At 39.0% G+C, this 18,720-nt stretch overlaps 1 protein-coding gene across 1 annotated transcript in view; it reads left to right on the top strand.

Moving 5' to 3' along the window:
- atad2b (ATPase family AAA domain containing 2B) overlaps window positions 1–18,720 on the top strand; it is a 111,742-nt gene that overhangs the window by 75,637 nt on the left and 17,385 nt on the right. Inside the window, exons 25-26 of the mRNA XM_042503446.1 lie at window positions 3,975–4,715; window positions 7,127–7,257. Of these exons, the coding sequence (XP_042359380.1) occupies window positions 3,975–4,715; window positions 7,127–7,257 (872 nt within the window). The remainder of the gene's footprint in view (window positions 1–3,974; window positions 4,716–7,126; window positions 7,258–18,720) is intronic.

Raw genomic sequence — 18,720 nt, 5'->3', positions numbered from 1 at the left:
TGTTCTTGCACTCGTTTCTCCATCTCTGGTCCCCCCCAGTTTCAGCAGAGTAACTATCCCATGTGCCAGTCACGCCTGAAGAAGAATGGCGCTCACTGCGTGCTTCATAGCTTACCCTACGGCTGTCTCCTCCTTCCAAATCAGATCAGAAGGAACCAAAAAACCAAAGCTGCATCCCATCTTAAAGCTCACTCCTCCAGCAGCCTCTGTACCCACTTGAGAGAGGCTCTGTGACAAACTGGGCTTGTTGTCCAGGGGACAGGCTGCAGACCGCTGCAGCTCTGATTGCCTCCCCTACAGAGAATAAGACCAGTCTGCAGAAGTTGTGTGACACTGGTCCTTTTCGGGGATGTTATGTTGTTGTCTCGTGCATGTAGATCGCTCGTAGCTCTGTTTTTGAAAGGTTTCCATCAGTCCCCCAGTGTGATAACGTTTGTAGACAGAGCAATGTTTGAACACTCTGTGTATTACAAAAAAAAAACATGGTAAGAAAAATTTAAGACAGCACATAAACACATACAGTAAATTCCAGGGTTAGTACTTTCATGGAAAAACCTGGAAAAGTCATGAAATTTGCAAATAGCAATTTCCAGGCCTGGAAAAATCTTGGAAAATTAAATATACCCTTAATGTGTTGGAAAAGTCACGATAATTTAGTTTCACAAACCTGTATAATAACACATGATGTGTTCAAGGACTGTCAGAAATGTAAAAATCCAGTGATAATTTCTGATTTTATGGTTTCCTCTTCTTCTTTTTGAAGAGAACATGCCTTTAAAGTCCCTCTCCTCCTCCTTTTTGCACAACCCCCTCACTTCTCATGAATAACAGACAGTCCCTAATTTATTTTGAAATATTCAGTTCTAATCTCGTTCTGAATTCTTTACTTTTTTAAATGATTTATATTTTAAAAAGCTATTATATAGTAATGAAAAGAGCCGATAAGGAGTGTTGATGGTTCTTTAAGAGAATGGGTGGTCTTGATTGTGTGGTGTATAGTGAATGTATGCTTAAAATTTGCCTTAAAAGTCATGGAAAAATCAGGGAAATTAACTGGTAAAGATGAGTATGAACTCTGAAGTACTCTTTTGAAATGTCCTTGAAAGCGAGCATGAATAGTACCCAAACACAGCCACTTCATAAACACATGCAAATTGCTGTTTGTTGCAACATCATTTGGCACCGAGTGTACTCTGTTCCCCTCAGGGTTGTCTGATGTTTCGGGGGGTGCCTGACAGGAAATGCGTGGCCGGTCATTAAGAGGGTCACTGGAGAACAAAAAGATTAAGGTCCTGAGCCTATCAGCAAGCCCCCGCCGACTAATTATCCCAATTTTTGTGGTGTTTTCTGTACGAGATGAAATATGACTGAGTCAGTGTGATTGTTTTCCCTCCGTTCTATTGTGAAGAAGCACTTAACATAAGGTTTCATTTTCTACCTTCCTCTGAAGTACGCACAGTGTGCATAATCACGTCTTTGGAGTGGAAAGACGAGCCCTGGTTAAAAGCATCGGGGGGGTTTGAGGGAGATTTGACAGACAACAAGCACGCGTATCATGATTTCTTGTCAGAGATTGCCTATTCATATCTTTGTGGGGAATGTATTTCAGATCAAGATTATACAACGGAGACCTTCGGAGGTATTAAGGGAAAAGCTTTGCTCAAAGCACAAAGGGAGGATGTGTGTGCTGCACAGTGTGATCTCTGCGGAATAACGTGATGCAGTCCTGTCCGTTCGGTCCTGCGAGAGCCGCGCTGACATTATTGATTCTGCATAAGATTCCACTTTGGCAGATTTGGCTCATTCCAGCGACCCTTGACAGAATTAAAATGGAAAAAGGCCTTTATGGATTTTAATGTGTCCGTTGTGATGTGTCCATATCCACATCGGAGCTCATTTGCACATATAGATACACACACGGGAGCTTTTTAAGTTATCTCTTTTTTCTTTTCTGAAACTGTTGTTTTATGAATGGATTACTTGCTTTACTCTGCCGCTGCTCTGAGTTATTCAGAAAGCTGTCTTATATGACCAGAAGATAGTGTAAAAATAATGGATGTGTCCATTTGTTTGTGGACTCCTGTTTTGAAGCCTCTGGTTTGGCATTTTGGCCATCGCTAAGCCTGTCACAGTCATTTTATTATAAACTTATCAAGTCATGTTCATATATCCTACATCTAGGGCTGCAACTAAAGGTTACTTTCATTATAAATTAATCTTCCAATTATTTTAACAGATTAATCATTTAATTACAACAAATCGAAAAATGACATCTTTAAGTTGCGCGTTCTGTTCAGTCAATTGTCCAAAACCCCATTTTATGATGTTTCTAGGATTTTAGGATGTTTTTAGGATTTTAGGACATTTCTCAGATTTAAGGACGTTTGTAGGATTTCAGGACATTTTGGGGTTTAAGGACACATTTTAGGGCATTTCCAGGATTTTTGCTTATTTCTAGGATTTTAGTACATTTTTCAGATTTTAGGAAGTTTCTAGGATTTCAGGACATTTCTAGTATTTCTGTACATTTCTTGAATTTTAGGTCGTTTCTAGGATTTTAGAACAATAGGTGCTCCGCTAGGACCTCTGTCAGGAGCTGCAGGGGATCCTCCACTGGCACTTTTTGGTAAATAATTTAATAATTTAATTAATTTTTATGCACTTTGGCATGTCATGTGTTCTAAAAGTACAAATTAATTCCCAGTGTGATTCACTTTATTTTTATTATGAATTAAAAACTGGTTTGGGGGCCACCAGGCACCCTATCAGGGGCCAGATTTGGCTCACGTGCCGTAAGTTGAGTATCAGTGCATTAGAGGAACTGCAGTTTTTGACACTTTCACTTTGACTTCACTTTCAGCCCTGGAGGTTACTGCTTAGATGTGACTCAACAGATGATTTTAAAGTGTGAAGGCCTTTTGGTGCCAAGAACCCAAAGGGTTTCTGTGGGGTTAGGGTGTGTTCACTGGCAGGTCACGGTAATGCCACTCACTGTCAGGTTCAAACGCTTGTGTCTCGGGGAAACTGACTCGTGGTGGTCCCAGTGTGTTTGCTCTCTCGCACTGTCTTTCTGTGTCTGCTCCTCTGTCTGACTTTGTTGCTCTGGTCTCTATCTCGGTCTCTGCTCGGCAGAAGCAGTAAATGAAGGCAAATGCCTTGAAGTTTCGCTGCATTTAGTATTCTTGCTCGCTTGCTGTGACACTTTTACTGCACTCTCAGAGAGCAGGCTTCTGCTTCCCCCTTCCTCTTAAACCCGCAAGCACCATCTGTTGTCATTAGTGTCCAACATCCATGATGTAGCAGGGCTGCGGTCTCTGCCTTCCTCTCTCTAGCAATATATGTCACCCGCTGCCTGTTACTCTTTGAAGAAGGCTAAATGTCCAGATTTAAGTCCAGTCAAATTGCATCGCCCACGATGAAACTACATGAGGAAAAACATGTTTTCCTACTCTGCAGTTTTTAAAACTGTTTTTTTTTTTTTTTTTTTTGCAGTGTCTTATCCCATAGAAATACAATTACTCATTTTATCTCCTAACCTTTTGTGAGGTCGTCACAAGAATTTTAAACTTTAATGTAATCCTAGTATAGACAACAGTACTCAAACAGTACTCTGTAAAACTTTCTATACTAAGGTGGAAATATTTTTTATTTTGTTAAATTTCCTTTTGAATTTTTCACTGGTGGAGAGAACGTCTAACAGCAAGAGGTTAAAGACCAATTAATTTGCTTCCCTATTGTTTCACCTGTGCAGGGTTAAAAGTCTGACTGTGCTGCTGTTTGATTTAAACATTTTTTTTATGATTTTAGTCTTTCTCTGATCCAGTGTGTCCAGAATGATTCGGATGCAACATTCACATTTCAACACAACTAAGAGAAACTACAAAAATGACTGACTGCTCAGGTGAATGTTTTCATTAACATTTCTCTTTCTTTTCTCTCTCTCTCTCTCTCTCTCTCTCCTCTCTCCATCATAGATCACATAAAGCGGAAGATTCGCCGGCGGCCATCTTGGGGGCGGGGCATCATCCGAAAGAAGAAGAGCTACAAGAAGGAAACAGAAGAGGAGGAGGAGGAGCCCGAGGCGGAGGCAGAGGCGGAGGCTGCAGGGCCCAGTGACTCATGTTTGACGCAGGATGAGGAATCGTCCTGTGACACCATGGGTCCGCAGCCCAACGGCCACCATCCCCACGCCCCCTCCACGGAGGAGGAGAGCTCCAACGAGCCCCCCGTCGCAGCTCTGGCCGAACCTCCTGATGCCAGCGAAGCCCAAAAAGAGCCAGCACCTAAGGAGGAGGAGCCCCCAGCCAAAGAGGCCGAGGACACGGAGAAACACACTGCGCTGCTCTGCCCCGGCGGCTCCTCTCAGCCGCAGGCAGACGTGGAGGTCCAGGCCAAGCACGCTGACGACTTCCGGCCTTCGATTGAGATGTCCGAGTCTTCAGACGCCGAGGTCCAGCCGACGCACACAGAGGGTCTCCTCGTATCACAGGCGGAGTGTGTGAATGGAAACGAGTCGATGGACAGCCTCGACTTGCAGAGCCTCAAGAGGAGCGGTGAGGCGGAAAAAAGGACTCCTCTGAGCGCGGCCGAGGGCTCGAATGAACCCCAACAGGAAGAGCACAAAGACAAAAATGAGAGCAATCCAACTCAGGAGCACCCTCCCCAGGATGGGAGTGCAGTAACGGAAAACGCAGAGGAAGATCACGACACAGAAGGTATGAAGCCACATCGAGAGTTTACTGTTCACTTTCACTTTTATTCTGCTCGTGGAAACAGACGGTTAAGAATCAGACAGCAGGTTTTTGCCACATTACATTCCTTAATCAAAAAGGGGCAGCCCCTTTCTCAAAAATAAATCAAGAAATGAAAATAGATGCTCTGTCCGTCAGTTAATTAGAAAGAAAAATAAAGAATCAAAAGCTACACTCAGCAACTCACCATCAATCAAAAAAACCCAAAACAAAATTACCTGGAAACTTAATATTGTCTAATTATTTCTTCCTTATACATATTTTTTAACTGAAAAATGTTGATATTACTCTTTGAATCGTTCTCTAAAGAATTCCAGTTTGACACCACACACTGAAATACACATTTACTTTAGTTTGAGCATACTGATGTTTAAAATTACATTTCCTTCTAAGATCCCTGTCCTCTTAGCTTTTTGTATATTTTCTGTTAATCCTCTGCTTTCATGTCCTGAACATAACTAACAAAGTCTGTTATTTAACTAGATGCATGAGTCCAGTCATCCTGACCTGATGAACAGTCTCTTGTTGCGCCTTGAATCAATTTTCTACATAATTCATACAATGATCCAGCTTTAAAAGCTCAATTAGATGAAGCGTTTTCTGCCTTTAACTAAAGTTTGTGTTTTCTGGGTTCCCACAGTCATGAACTTCCTGGAAAAATTATGAAAGCAGAAAAACTTTTCCTTTAGGCCTGGAGGCCTTGTGATTCTACATTTTAAATTTTGTATATTATATACAGTTATAATTTTATGTATTTTTAGCACCATTTTTCAGGTCATTTTCTTGTTCATTGTTGTTTTTTACCTTTCTTTTCTTGCTAATTTTCAGGTAGCCTTTTACAATTTTATCTTGTTAATTTTTTGGTAATTTCTAGATAAGTTGCTCAGTTTTACTCTCTTGTTTGTTTCTTGCAGAGGCAACACAATTATGAGAACCAAACAATAATGTCGAACTGAGGCCAGTCAAAATTTAAAGAGAGAAACAAATTACAACACAAATAACGATAACGACCCATACCAATAAGAGTCAATAAAATTCTAAGAATATTAGCAGCAGACACAGAAATAATATTACATATCATAGAATTATACACAATTGAGACAGAATAAAAGAGTAAATTAAAAGATAAATTAAAAGACAAACCAAAACAGATTAATTAGAACAGGCAAATTAAAATAGATGCCTTTCACGGACACATTTTTCTTTAAATATATTTTGTCAAAAAATGTGTGAACACAGTTTTTTTGTTTGTTTTAATGTCTTCCTTGAAAATGCTGAAACTCTCAGTACATTATCATTTTAACCTCATTTGCACAGTGCTGGACACATTTTGCATTTCAAGTAATGATTTGCTGTTTGTGGGTTTCGGGTCACATTTCAACCTGCAGAGCCCATCTGTCACTTCTGCAAATATTTGGAAAAGATATTAATCAGCTAGATGTTTTTTTGTCAATAGTTGACGCTCTGAGTTTGATCTGAGGGGAGTTTTTATCTGAGAAGAGAGAAAAAAGTGTGAAGAAAGTTCTCAGCTACTTGTTTTGGTCTCCTCATTTTACTTGCTAATCAGCTGATCTTCACAGTAGATATGCAATTAAGCAAGTTAACAAAATCTGTTAATTTTTACACATCCAGTCAGTGCTTTGCCCACCACTTAATTATGACGATAAATTACTTTCTTGATTACCATCCTGCTCCTTTGATTTACACTAGCTTTTAAAACAGAGGACATGAATAATGCAACATACAGAATATTAAAAAAAACTCTCCCCTGACTTTGCCAATAGTGTATTTCAACAGAAAAATTAAGTTTACCTTATCCAGGCTTTCTATTATTTTGTAGCATCTGAGTCGCAGATAAAGTAGGATATTTATGCGTTTGATTAGAGGGTTGTGTTTTGGCTCGTGACGAGTCGAGGCCAGCTGGAAAGCGGAGGTAATGGCGCTCGTAGAATATGGAGACGCCATCAGAGGACGGCAGGATCAGCCAACAGAGCACAAACAAACTGTGGCTCCTCAAACAACAGACAAGTCGGCTGCTCCGCCCCCACTCTCATTACGAGCTGTGCCAGGCCTTTTGTTTCCATCAAAGCGTTTCTTGAGCGGTTGTTATAAACGGACAGGAAAGAGGCCAGATGTGAAACATTGTGCCCTCGATCGCTGCTTAAAATAGATTGTCCTCACATGCTGTAGTGTTGCTTTTAATCCTGTAGTCATGGCAGTTGGGTCTTATTTTCTTTTGAGAGCCAGTTTGTGTTTTTCTTTTCAGGGGTTCGGGAAAAAAAAACACCAAAAGAGGTCTTCAAATTTAGCTCGCCCATTCTTTGTAGGTTGTTTTTGTTTGTTTTGTTTGAATAATCCGTTTGTCTTTTTGGCAGGGGGGTCCACAGAGAGGACATGCGAGGCGAGCCCGTCGGAGCAGCTGAAGGGATCTGCAGAGAGGACGGAGGAAGAGCCACAACCAGTCCCTCCCCATCCTCCCTTAGTGGTTGACCACCAACGACTTTCGGTAAATATTCCTACTAATCAGTTACTTTCCTCATAAATGCTGTATCAATAGGTACATGAAATTCTCAGTCTGAAGGCTGCTTCGGTTTTGAGGTCATTGTTCAACATTTTTTCTGCACATTATGGCAACTAAAGAAAGAAAAAGAATAAAATGAACGAAGGCTGAATTTCATTTAGCTGCTTAAGTTTCAGGGTTACGGTCACACTGTCACGGCTTAAGTGGGACGCTTGATTTTAATGGAGGCATCATTATTCATAACATCTGTGCTTTTCCTACCAGAACAAGTGAATGTATGATAGGACTCTGCGATCTGACAAAAAAAATCAAAAAATCACAATCATTTTAGTTATTTTAACATAGAAAACTAATTTTTTATATATATATATAATATATATATATATATATATATATATATTATATATATGTGTGTCAGCGTGGAAGAGATATAATAAACATTCACAAAATACGTCAGTCTATGAAGTGCAAATCTAATATACAGTATGTCTTTGTCCATACATGCAGCAGCACAACAAAGAAAAAAAAGAATATAAAAGATCTCTATAATGAGCCCTCCTCCAAAAAGGTTAAATATTTCCACCACTTTCATCAAGTATACTCTCCCATCTGCTTATAGGAAATACAAAAAAAATCTTTAAAAAAGTCCCACTGATGTTATTCTCCATATCAGCACTTATTGAATCCCTATTGTCCAATCAAACTACTAACTGTAAGAATGTATCCTCTGAATTGTTCAGTGTGGTTTCAAAGTTATAAAAACATCACCTATAAAAAAAAATCTTATTTCTTGCACCGCTAGAAAAGCCGTAAGTGCCCACAGATTGGAGTCTGTCACAAGACAGCATCAATTTAGTGGATTATGTTTATATTGGTGCATCTTTTCAAGTTTATTTGAATAGGAAACTGTTATTGGTTATTTATTCAATGTAAATCCTTTTATCCTTTTGCAAGACTGCAGCGCTGTGAAATAGAAGTTTGTTTCTCACAATGCATCCTTTACATCTTGAAAGAAAGGCTTATTTTTTTTCGAGTGCACGGCGTGATAGATGGCAATTTACAGACTCTTTCAGATGATATTTGTTTTAAAGATTTTCAACCTGGTTGTTGTTCACGTCTCTGCGCCTTGTTGGGTTTTTTTTTCCTTTGTCGTGTTACAGAAGCGTTTGTTAGAAAACCCCCCCCACATTGCCGCTCTAGTGCTACAGCATTATCTAACCCCTCCAAGACTTGAGCTGTTTAAAACCCCGGTGCGTGCCCCGTCACCATCTTGCCTGATTTTCCACGCTCATCATTCTAATTCAGACCATGAAGGATGTAACAGCTGGGGTGATTTGGGTGTTGTGTGCTGACTGTGGATTGGAGATTTAACAGGTACTGTGATCTGTATCAAAGCAATGATCTGCTAACAGGAGGGAGAACATCCTTAAAGGGAAAACGCAGTCGCACAGAATATCCACGGTCATTTGTTATGATCGTGATCACTTTATGTATTCAGTTATTTTAGGAATCGGCGTTGATGTGTTGCAGCACTCGAAGAACATTTGTAGCACGTTCCACAAATAATTAAACACATTCAGTAATTAAGCAAAATGTATTGTGGACGATCTTAGAGATGGAAAACCCAAAAGTTACAGTGTAGCTGGAAATTAAACCCTTTTTTATGTCTTATATGTAAAGGCGGTAAAGAGAGGGTCGATATTTTTCAGCACAAATAAACATCCCCACATCCCATCAGTAAATAAGAAGCAGTGTTGAGCCAGCTGTGGCAAACTGTCACATTTTGCAACTGACTAATTAGACTGTGATTATGGAAAAGAGGAGCTATAATCTAAAAAATGTTACCAATATGTTTTTGTTTTTGTGGTATCTGAGTTCATGCGGGTGCTTGTTTAAATGCTGGCGGTGTTTATTTTTAATGTTTTCTCCTCCCGTCTGTAACAGAGACAGATGTTGTTTATTTCTGTACTCTAGATCGGTCACTTATTGCTTCCTGTGGACTGCTGAATCACTTTTTGTTGACAGACATAAAAAGGATAGTTTGGATTTTTTGCAGTGGGGTTGTATGGGGTACTCATGAGGGGTTGACGGATATTGTTTTTTTTTTTTCAGGGCCAATACTGATTATTAGTAGTTAATGAGGTGGATAACCTCATATTTGGAACATTTTTGCATTTAGAATAAAAATGAAAATCTTTCTATTGACATTTAGAATTTGGATTATAACCAACACAAAACTCTGTTTAAATGCTTTTAGCAGATATTTAATCAAAGCTGAGACTTTCAGCATCAAAACAGAAAGTTTAGAAAATGTAGTCAAAAAATAAGTAAATAAAAATAGCTCACTGAGGTTTTACAAAGCAAAAGTTTCTCCCATGCTGACACTTTTTTCTCTTAATTAATTAATGTTAGCGGCGATCATTAAAATAAGAAGCAGATACAGATAATCTGCAAAACGCCAAATATCGGCCCCAATAATCAGTCAGGTTGATTATCTGTGGACCCCGATACTCATCAATAGTCAGTGTATTACACACAGTAGATGTCGGTCATCATGCCCCAGTTTGGAGAAGCAGGCAGAGTTATTACCACAGAAGCTGTGGAGGGGGCTGCAACAAAACATATTTTAGCCACCTACAAATATCAAAATCAATTTCATGCTGCGTTCAATTACTCTTTGGATGGTCCCATTTCCTGAGTTGGGAAGTTGCTTGTCTGACTTTGTTGTGTTCGTGAGCTTTAAGTTGAAATGTGGAAACGACATGGTTAATGCTGTATTTGCTGCTCAGAACATTTAAAGTGCACCTTAATAACAGTATGAAGCTTTATATTACAAAGTGATTATCCAGGACTTGTTGCTCCCTAAAACCAGTAACATTTTTAGCCAACTTCCCGAGTTGTTTTGACTTGAGGAGGATTTCACATAATTTTCCTAGTCAGAGACTCATTTTTCCAATTTTTCCAACACCACATGAATGCAGGGTAAGTGTCCGCTATATTTAGAATATGATTAACCCTTAGGGCCCATTTAAATATTACACACATTCGTATTGCTCTGCGCACAAAATGCACTTTTCAAAATCAAGGTTTAAAACATATTATACATTAAAATTATTTTCAACTTTCATTGAGTTAATTTTTCAACAAACATCAGCCGTAATCATAAATGTCAAATTTTAATCCTTTTAATGCCAGGTTTTATGATGCTACTATGTTGTTAGATGAAAAAAAAAAAAGAATTATTTTCAATAAAACTACATGCAGAATAGATTTTTATTTATTTATTGATTTTATTATCACAGCCTGGGATATGTCAATCATTAGATTTTCTTCAATAATAAATATAGTAAAAATGTTGTCTTTAGGTGGAAAATTGTAAAAATTAAATTTCAACAGCAAAAGCCCATAATGGCAGAAAATACAACGCATATTTTTATGCTTTGATGGCTGTAGGATCAAAAATTGCAGTTTGAATGGGTTTCAATGGAGCATTTTTTTCACTTAACAGTATGAATTTTCTTCCAAGTGGCATTAAAAATGTTTAATGAAATTTTAACTTTCCTTAAGCTGTAGGAGCCCTGAAAAACTGATAATGATTTTTTTTTTCTTGAATATGATTTATTGCTCCCCAAATTTAGCTGTACATTGCTTAGCTTCTGTGTCAATACTCAAGGCTGTTTCTCCAAATTAGGGGCGTGCTGACTAACTTCTGCTGTAAGTAATAAACTGACTTTGGATAAGTACTCTATACTATCGTTTTAATATGCAAAAGCAGCAGAATTAAAAAGCCAGTGTGTGTCCTGAGTGATCACACTCAGCTGGTGGCTTTGACGGCTAACAGCTCATGTTATCTGTAGTGAGCCAGCAGAGGAACTCCACCCTGTCACATGCTCGTCTCAGAAACCGTCTGCATTTGGCTTTAATTCACCCCTTTGTCCTCCTTTTATTCTGTAGCTTCCAAATATAGAGCAGGTTAAACCGGACCGGTGTCCGGATAATTAGAAGTCCGCCATTATTTGAACAGACGGCAGCACATACATTAGACTTTTGTGTGTGTGTGTGTGTGTGTGTGTGTGTGTGTGTGTGTGTATAATGGGACTCGAGGTGTGGAGGATGTGGAAACTCAATCATGGATGACGAGCCTTAAGCTTCCTCCAGATCCATAGGTCGGCTCTGGAGACGATGCTGTCACACTGCCCTTCTCAGATGGATAAATTCGGAGGCTTATCCCTCCTTTCCATTCACCCTGTGGTCATGCCACTCTCTTTTTCCTCCCTTTTCATCTCCCCCTTTAACCATCAATTCTGTATCCGTGCTTTCTGAGAAGGGAGGGAGCCAATTACAGTGGCAGACCATTTTCACATCCCTCAATCAACAGGTGGTGCTCCTGCGACATTTTGAGGCAAACAAGGTTATGACTCAAACATGAGCTTCTCAATGCCTCACTACATCCGCCAACTTGCTCCAGGATGTGTTTGAGTAACAGCAAGCATATGAAGCAGCTTTTTTTTGTTGCACAGTCACGCTAGGGTCCCACCTAATACCCCAAGTGTAAATTGGAGCCTCGGCTCAGTGGGCTCCCCTGACAGCACTTCTCACTGATCGGGTGTGTGTGTGTGGGGGGGGGTTGCTTGGTTTTAGGGTGCTCTGTGTAGTGTAATTGATGTAAAAGAAGTGTCCTTCTGACATGTGCTTACTTCTTTCCCTCCATGCGCCGAAGTGACATCCAGCTATCAAGCCATTATCTAGTGGCTTTTACCCGCGTCCCATGGGGATGATGGGGATGGCGGGGTGCACACTCTGTCTTGCCGAACCTGACTCCATCTTTCAAACTGATTGACAGGCTTTTTAGTCGGCCTGATCTCGGCGCCTCAACTGGCTGCCCCCATGAACAGCCACACGCAGCACTAATCTGGAGGTTTATTTGTTGGCGGGGTGGGGGGGTAGGGGAGGGGAGAGGAGATATCTTAAAGAAACAGATCGTGAAAAGAGGGGACTGTGAATAATTGCTTTTTCATCCCCGGCTTACGGAACAAATTGAATATCCGGTGCGCAGGATGAGAGTCACCATTTAAGCAGATATTTGCTGGCAGGGTTGGGGACTGGCACGCTGCCTGATGTGTATTAGGGCCCGCAGTGAGTGTCGCACTGTTCCTTTTCTCTTCCTTCAGCCATTGATTGCAGAGGGCTGATTATTTCTGACTTTCAACTTGATGGAAGTGGCTCTGAAATCTCCCTGGAATTTAAGAGTGTTACGAGTTTGTTAATGCACCATGCACTCAAAGCCTGTAGGACAGAGATTATTATTAGTAGTCGTAGCATGATTTTCACAGTCATGAAAAATCTGCAAAAGTCATGGAATTTGTAAATGGCATTTCCCAAGCCTGGAAAAAGTTTGGGAAAACAGCTAGTGTGGTGGCTGCAATAGAAATAAAGCTACAAATGTTTAAACATAACATCACTCAGTGGAAACACTGTCATCTCACAATTGTGTTTTATCAACATTTTGAAAGTATCGCTAAAGTTTTGCTCAAATCTGTAATGGAAACCCAACTTTTTCTTACATTTGCTTTCTATTCCACAAGTTGATGAATTAAGGGATTTAGAAGGAGGCTCATGTTATCAGGTTTTGCTGCATTTCCATCACCTGACTGCTTAAAGGGACAGTTCACCCCAAATTCAATAATAATAATAATTCAATGCCCCTCACGAAGCCTAAATAAAAAAACAAAGGGCTTAAAAAATGGTGTGACATGTCTTCTCCTTTTTGCACCACCCCTTCCCCTCTCATAAATAACACAGTCTCTAAGTTAGATTTAAATATTCAGTTCTAATCCTGTTCTTAATTTATCATTTTTTAAATAATAAACATTTAACAAACCTATTATTTGTTCATGAAAACAAATCAATAAGAAGTATCGATGATCATTTCAGAGGATGTACGGCCTTTAAAACTGACCCCAGAGTCACAGAGATTTATCAGTAAAATATATTTGAACCCTTTAGTGGTGTTATTTCTCTGTCGTGGCTCAGAGTTTTGCTCTGATTCACTTAGTAAAATCAAGTTCTGTTATTGCCAGTTTGGCTGAAATGCTGCTTGATGCTGTCTGGATCAAAATGAATTCCTCAGCATGAATAAATAGGTCCTGAGGCTCGCTTCTCTAACTACTCCAAAACGTCTCTTATTGTCAGCTGTTTTCTTTCATCAATAATCACACACTTGTCCACAGATGGACTGGAAGAAGTGCTGCTGATGATTGCAGATGAGAATTCAGTAACAAGGAATCCAATCTGGCCCGGCAATTTTTCCTCCATCTCACCAAGAACACACAGATTATCGTCTGCTCTGCTGTTTTTCTTCAGCAGCTGCCGAGAAAGAGCTAGTGTCTCTAGTCGCTGGCACAGTATGGAGTCTTTTGGCTTGATGTGTAGCTATTACAGCATGTCAGGATTTCCTGTTTTAGAGAAGCCTGTCAACAGAAATGGCCCCATTTCAGTTTGTCATCTTCCTTCGTTTTTAGCACTAATAACAGCAGGGGGGGGGACCCTCTGGCGAAGTAGCCGTGCCACATGTCTGCTCAAAAGAGAACAGTTTAATCGTAGTGCTGGACCAGCGTTTGATTGTCAATAAAAATACATAGCGTCTGAAGTGGTTCTTTTGTTTTCATTCATTCCCACTGATGGTCTTGACAATGTGGCTATTTGCATGTAATTGCGCTTCCAAAGCTGCGCCTCTTGGCCATGCGTGTGTGAGGGCCGGCAGTGTCAACAGCTCACACAACATAAACATACCAGGCTCTTGTGTCTTCTTCGTGGTCTGCTTTAGTTTGCCCTCTTGCCAAGTGTTTCGGGTGATTGATTATGCCCCTGTGGCCTCATGCTTCCCACTCAACTCTTAGTTATGTAATCTGAAGTTTGCATTGTGTGGGACTTTGTACTCACGATTAGTTAGACAATAAATTAAGAGTTTTTTAAATGTTTTTATTGTACATATGTTGGTGGATATGATAGCAGTCAGCAGTTATTGGTCTACCACTGGAGGCAAAGGAAAAAAAAGATGTGCAACAGAACTGTTGATGAATTGGAAATGATGATGAATTATCCAACTGCATTACTTTATGGCCAGTTAGGAGGTGCAAATTGCGCAAATTGAAATTGCGAATATAAAATGAGATGTTTGCCTTCTCCTCAGTGTGAAAGAACTAGATGGCACTCAGCTTGGTGCTCAAAGGGCCAAAACAACACATTTGACAACCACAACAACGATGGCTAGTGTGTGTTAACCCTCTGAAACCTCAACTGACATCAGTTTTCTTGTGCTCGGTCAGATGGCTTTCACAAGCATTTGAACCTTTGAAATGTGAGCACATTGGTTTGATTCCTGTCAAAAACATTGGACAAAAGCGATCCGAAACTTGACATGAAAATTATCACATAATTTGGAAGAAATAAAGAAATGTATATTTAGAATTAGTGTAATTACATATTAAAAGTAAGCTTACAGAAAAAATATGATTATTATTTTTTTTTTGTTTTATTATTTTTATTATATATTTTTTATGTCATTGTCTGATTTATTATTATTGTATATTTATTATTTATTCTATTATTATAATATATTTTTTATGTCATTGTCTGTTTTTCTTCTTGTAATTTTCTTCCCATTTTTGTGCATATTTCAGGATATTGATATTTAGTCATTTTTTTGCTAATTTTTGGATAATTTCTGGTTCAGTTATTCATTGCCTTTTTCCCCCTGTTTTTATGAGAAATCAATTCAATTTCCTTTTGCTTTGTCTGATTTTCTTACCCCTCTTCCTGCATGTTTCCTTTCTCTCTCAGCTCAGATTTAAATATAACACGGGCTGTGTCCTATAGTTAAAAGGAAAAATATGTATATTTGATTTTTGGTTGAACTGTCAGTTGAAAGAGCCTTGATGACAAAAATGTACTGCAGTGATTTAAGCAGCCGTAAATATTTAGATGTATCCAGTTTTCCCGGGCTGTACGTGTTTGTATATTCTGCAAACATATTCTCATAATGCATAACTGACGGTCTGAAATGCTTAGCGCTTGGTCAGCACATTTATTTCACAGCTCAACACCCCTCCCACCCCAACACACACACACACACACACACACACACACACACACACACACACACACACACACACACACACAAAAGTACACTCACAAAAGTACACTCACAAACACATTATTTGCACTACACATGTAAAGGACATTGCATCGATTAACCTTTATTTCCCTCGAGGTTTACCTTAAGTTTAACAATAGCTGTTCAATAGCTGGTCCTTTCTATAACCTTGACCTATTTATAACTTTTTTTGCCGTTGGTTTCCGTGCATCTATTTTGAAAACATCAGGTAATTTGGCGGGGGTATGTCAAGGTGTGTTTGGGGTTATTTGTGTAAATTCAGTGCTGCAAGTTTCTCCTTCTTTATTACCGGGTTATATTGGATCTCTGCTGTCTGGAATCTCGAAAATATTAAAATTCTTTCCTGTAGCTTACTAGTCAAACATATTTTTTTCCTCATACTTATTGCTGTTATTGAATAGATTCATTTATTCTATGAAACTTTTCAGACCCAAACCTTGTCACTGAAAATGGAGGAGTGAAGGTTGCCTCATGATTTTTTACATTTATCATGATTCTTGTCCTGCCCTTGACTATCAAAAAGTGAGATTTGTGACAATAATTACATTCTGAATGGACGGTGTGGCTCAATCCGACAGTAATGCATTACATTCTTTGATATTTGGAGTTTATAATAATAATAATACATTTATTTAAATAGCACTTTTCAAAACACAACAATACCGTAACAAGACCTAACAGCAGATAAATGAGGCAAAGTAATAACAAAAATGTAAATGTTAACATCAAACTTTATAGAAAATGCTAGTAATAATAAAACAGAGTGATAAAACAAGCTGTTTAAACAGATACAAATGCATCTATATGCATACACCAGGCACACACGAGAAAATATTCAAATTACATATAAATATTATGCACATGGTAACACGGAAAGCCTGCAGAAACCAGTAACCACCCAGATCAGCCCTCAAAATATTTGAGTTTACTGACCAAAGCTGGTCAAGGTTTAGTTTTTACTCTGTCAGGAAACAAGCCCTGAATCTCTGAGCTCCACATTGATTTAAGACAGTTCTTTTATTGATTCTCACTCTGAAGTGAACACGGTAACAGTTTTATTTCCAGCTTGTTTATTTATAATGTTCCTTTTATTTCATGTGGTCTGAAAAGGTCTCTGTTTTCATGATGTGACGGCATCATCGATTAAGGCTCTGTCTCTGCATATATAGAGATGTTTATGAAAACTGACATTTTCCTCGTTTTTTGGCCTCTAGTTGAGTTTTTGCTGATTTATGAAAATGCCTTCTCAGTTTCAGAGTTTTCTGAACTCCAGTTGCTGTAGATCCGTCTTCAGATGGAGTGTTTGAGAAACGTTTACACGCATACTTTTTCTCAATCTGATTGATGATTTCAGGTCAACTGTTTTCATAGGATGTTCTCTAATACGATCTGGTGTTTACGTGCGCATGTAAACGCTGCAGCTGTGTGACATACGCAAAAATTCTGAATATATAGTTCGACAAGGCTGTCCGCTCTCTCATCGACTATGAGACACACACAACTGACTCTTTTCACACACCGATAATCCTCGGTGTACTTGGCAACAGAAGCGGTTGCGTTTTCAAAAAATTGTACTCTGGAACTCAGTTTTAAAAGTTTAACATTTCATCCAAGATCCGTTGTAAACCGTGTAAACGCTCCTTCAGTTTGCGTGTGGACAACAGGCCAAAAAGTTGGGAGTTGTTTTCATTTGTCCAAAACATGTCTATACATGTAAGGCCTGTACGTGGTGAAATCTAGACTGAAGTTGACAGATATTGAAATACACAGAAATTCAACTTACATCAGATCTTAAAAAAGCAGAAAAAATGATCAGGCTACATGTAAAAAAAAAAAATCAAGAGTAAACAAGTATTACCATCTTTAACCCTTAGGGCCAGCTTTATTTTTCACTTTTGTTGCTCTGTGCACAAAATCAAGCTTTAAAAAATGTCAAACAGTAGTATATTTACTGCTTTCACTGAGTTTATTGTTTAAACCTTGATCAGTCCTTATCATAAATATCAAATATTAATTTTCACGGGGAAAAAAAACAACACAAAAGATGAATTATTTTCAATACACCACATGCAAAATCGATTTTTTTTCACAGCCTGGGGTGTGTCAGTGATTAGCAGCAGCATTGATTGTGACAGTGCACCTAGTTGAAATAGCATGTATTTTCTCCATATGCCAAATAATAAAATAATAAAAGTCCAGACTGACACCCACAAATAATACAGTGCGTGTTTTCTGCTTTGATGGCTGTGGGATCAAAAATGTCAGTTTGAATGGGTTTCAATGGAGCACTTTTTGCACTTAACATTATGAATGTCACAATTTTGTTTCAACAGTGTGTTTTAGACTTACTGTAGAAGCTTAATTAAACAAATCTTGACAAATTTTGTGCCATATGCATGAGCACAGTCAAAATGATCAAATAAAATGACTCCCTAAGGGTTAAACAATGCCAGTGGATTAGGTGTATTGATATAATAAACCGTATAGTTGACAATAGATCCTGCACTAAGGACCCACAGCTTGATAATATAAACCTTCTCCTCCTCTAAACTGAAAAAAGAGGCTGCACAGCTATAAACTGGCTGGGAATTTGCCAGTGATTTGATGTTGGAAGTAAAGCCAACCATTTAAGAAGAGTTGTCAACCGCAGCAGGGTTTTAACACGCCCAGCCAAAAGGAATGACCATTTCATTTTAATGTGCTGAGACCATGGTAATGCGATTTGTCATGATCGTCCCTGACCCTTATAACACCATCTATATTGCATTACCTGTGTGACCGAGTGCCCCGTAAGCCACATTATGTGCAACTGCAACCGATTTTTTTTTTTTTTCCCCTACGAACAAATCACCGTCCGCTCGAGCCACATCCACTCTCTGCTCTGATTAAAGGCATTCATGGTGTTCACGGTAACAAGCAAACCAGAATAATTCATAACTCATTCTTTTACAAGAAGAAAAAGTTAAAACAGGAAGAAGGGGACGGATTGTTCTCTTGGAGGCAGATATTGAAGGCTTAATAGTGTCCCTGGTGACGGTGACTGTTAGACTTCAAATCATTGTTCTTTTCCCCTCGCTGCCTGAAAACTCTTTTCTCTCCCTCACTGCTGAGGATGGCTCTTCATAAACACTCACACACAAAAAAAGACCCTTTACTGCATCACTTTCTCCTTCAGTCTGCACCTGTGACTGTTTACAGGTCGTCTGTTTGAAAACGTAACGCGCTTAATTATATTAGCATCAACATTTTGTCATTACGTAACAGCTACGTTA

This window comes from Plectropomus leopardus, chromosome 16 (genome assembly GCF_008729295.1).
Source record: "Plectropomus leopardus isolate mb chromosome 16, YSFRI_Pleo_2.0, whole genome shotgun sequence".
Taxonomy (NCBI): domain Eukaryota; kingdom Metazoa; phylum Chordata; class Actinopteri; order Perciformes; family Serranidae; genus Plectropomus; species Plectropomus leopardus.
The sequence above is the reverse complement of the archived record's forward strand: the minus strand, read 5'-3'. Positions and strand labels throughout refer to the sequence as shown.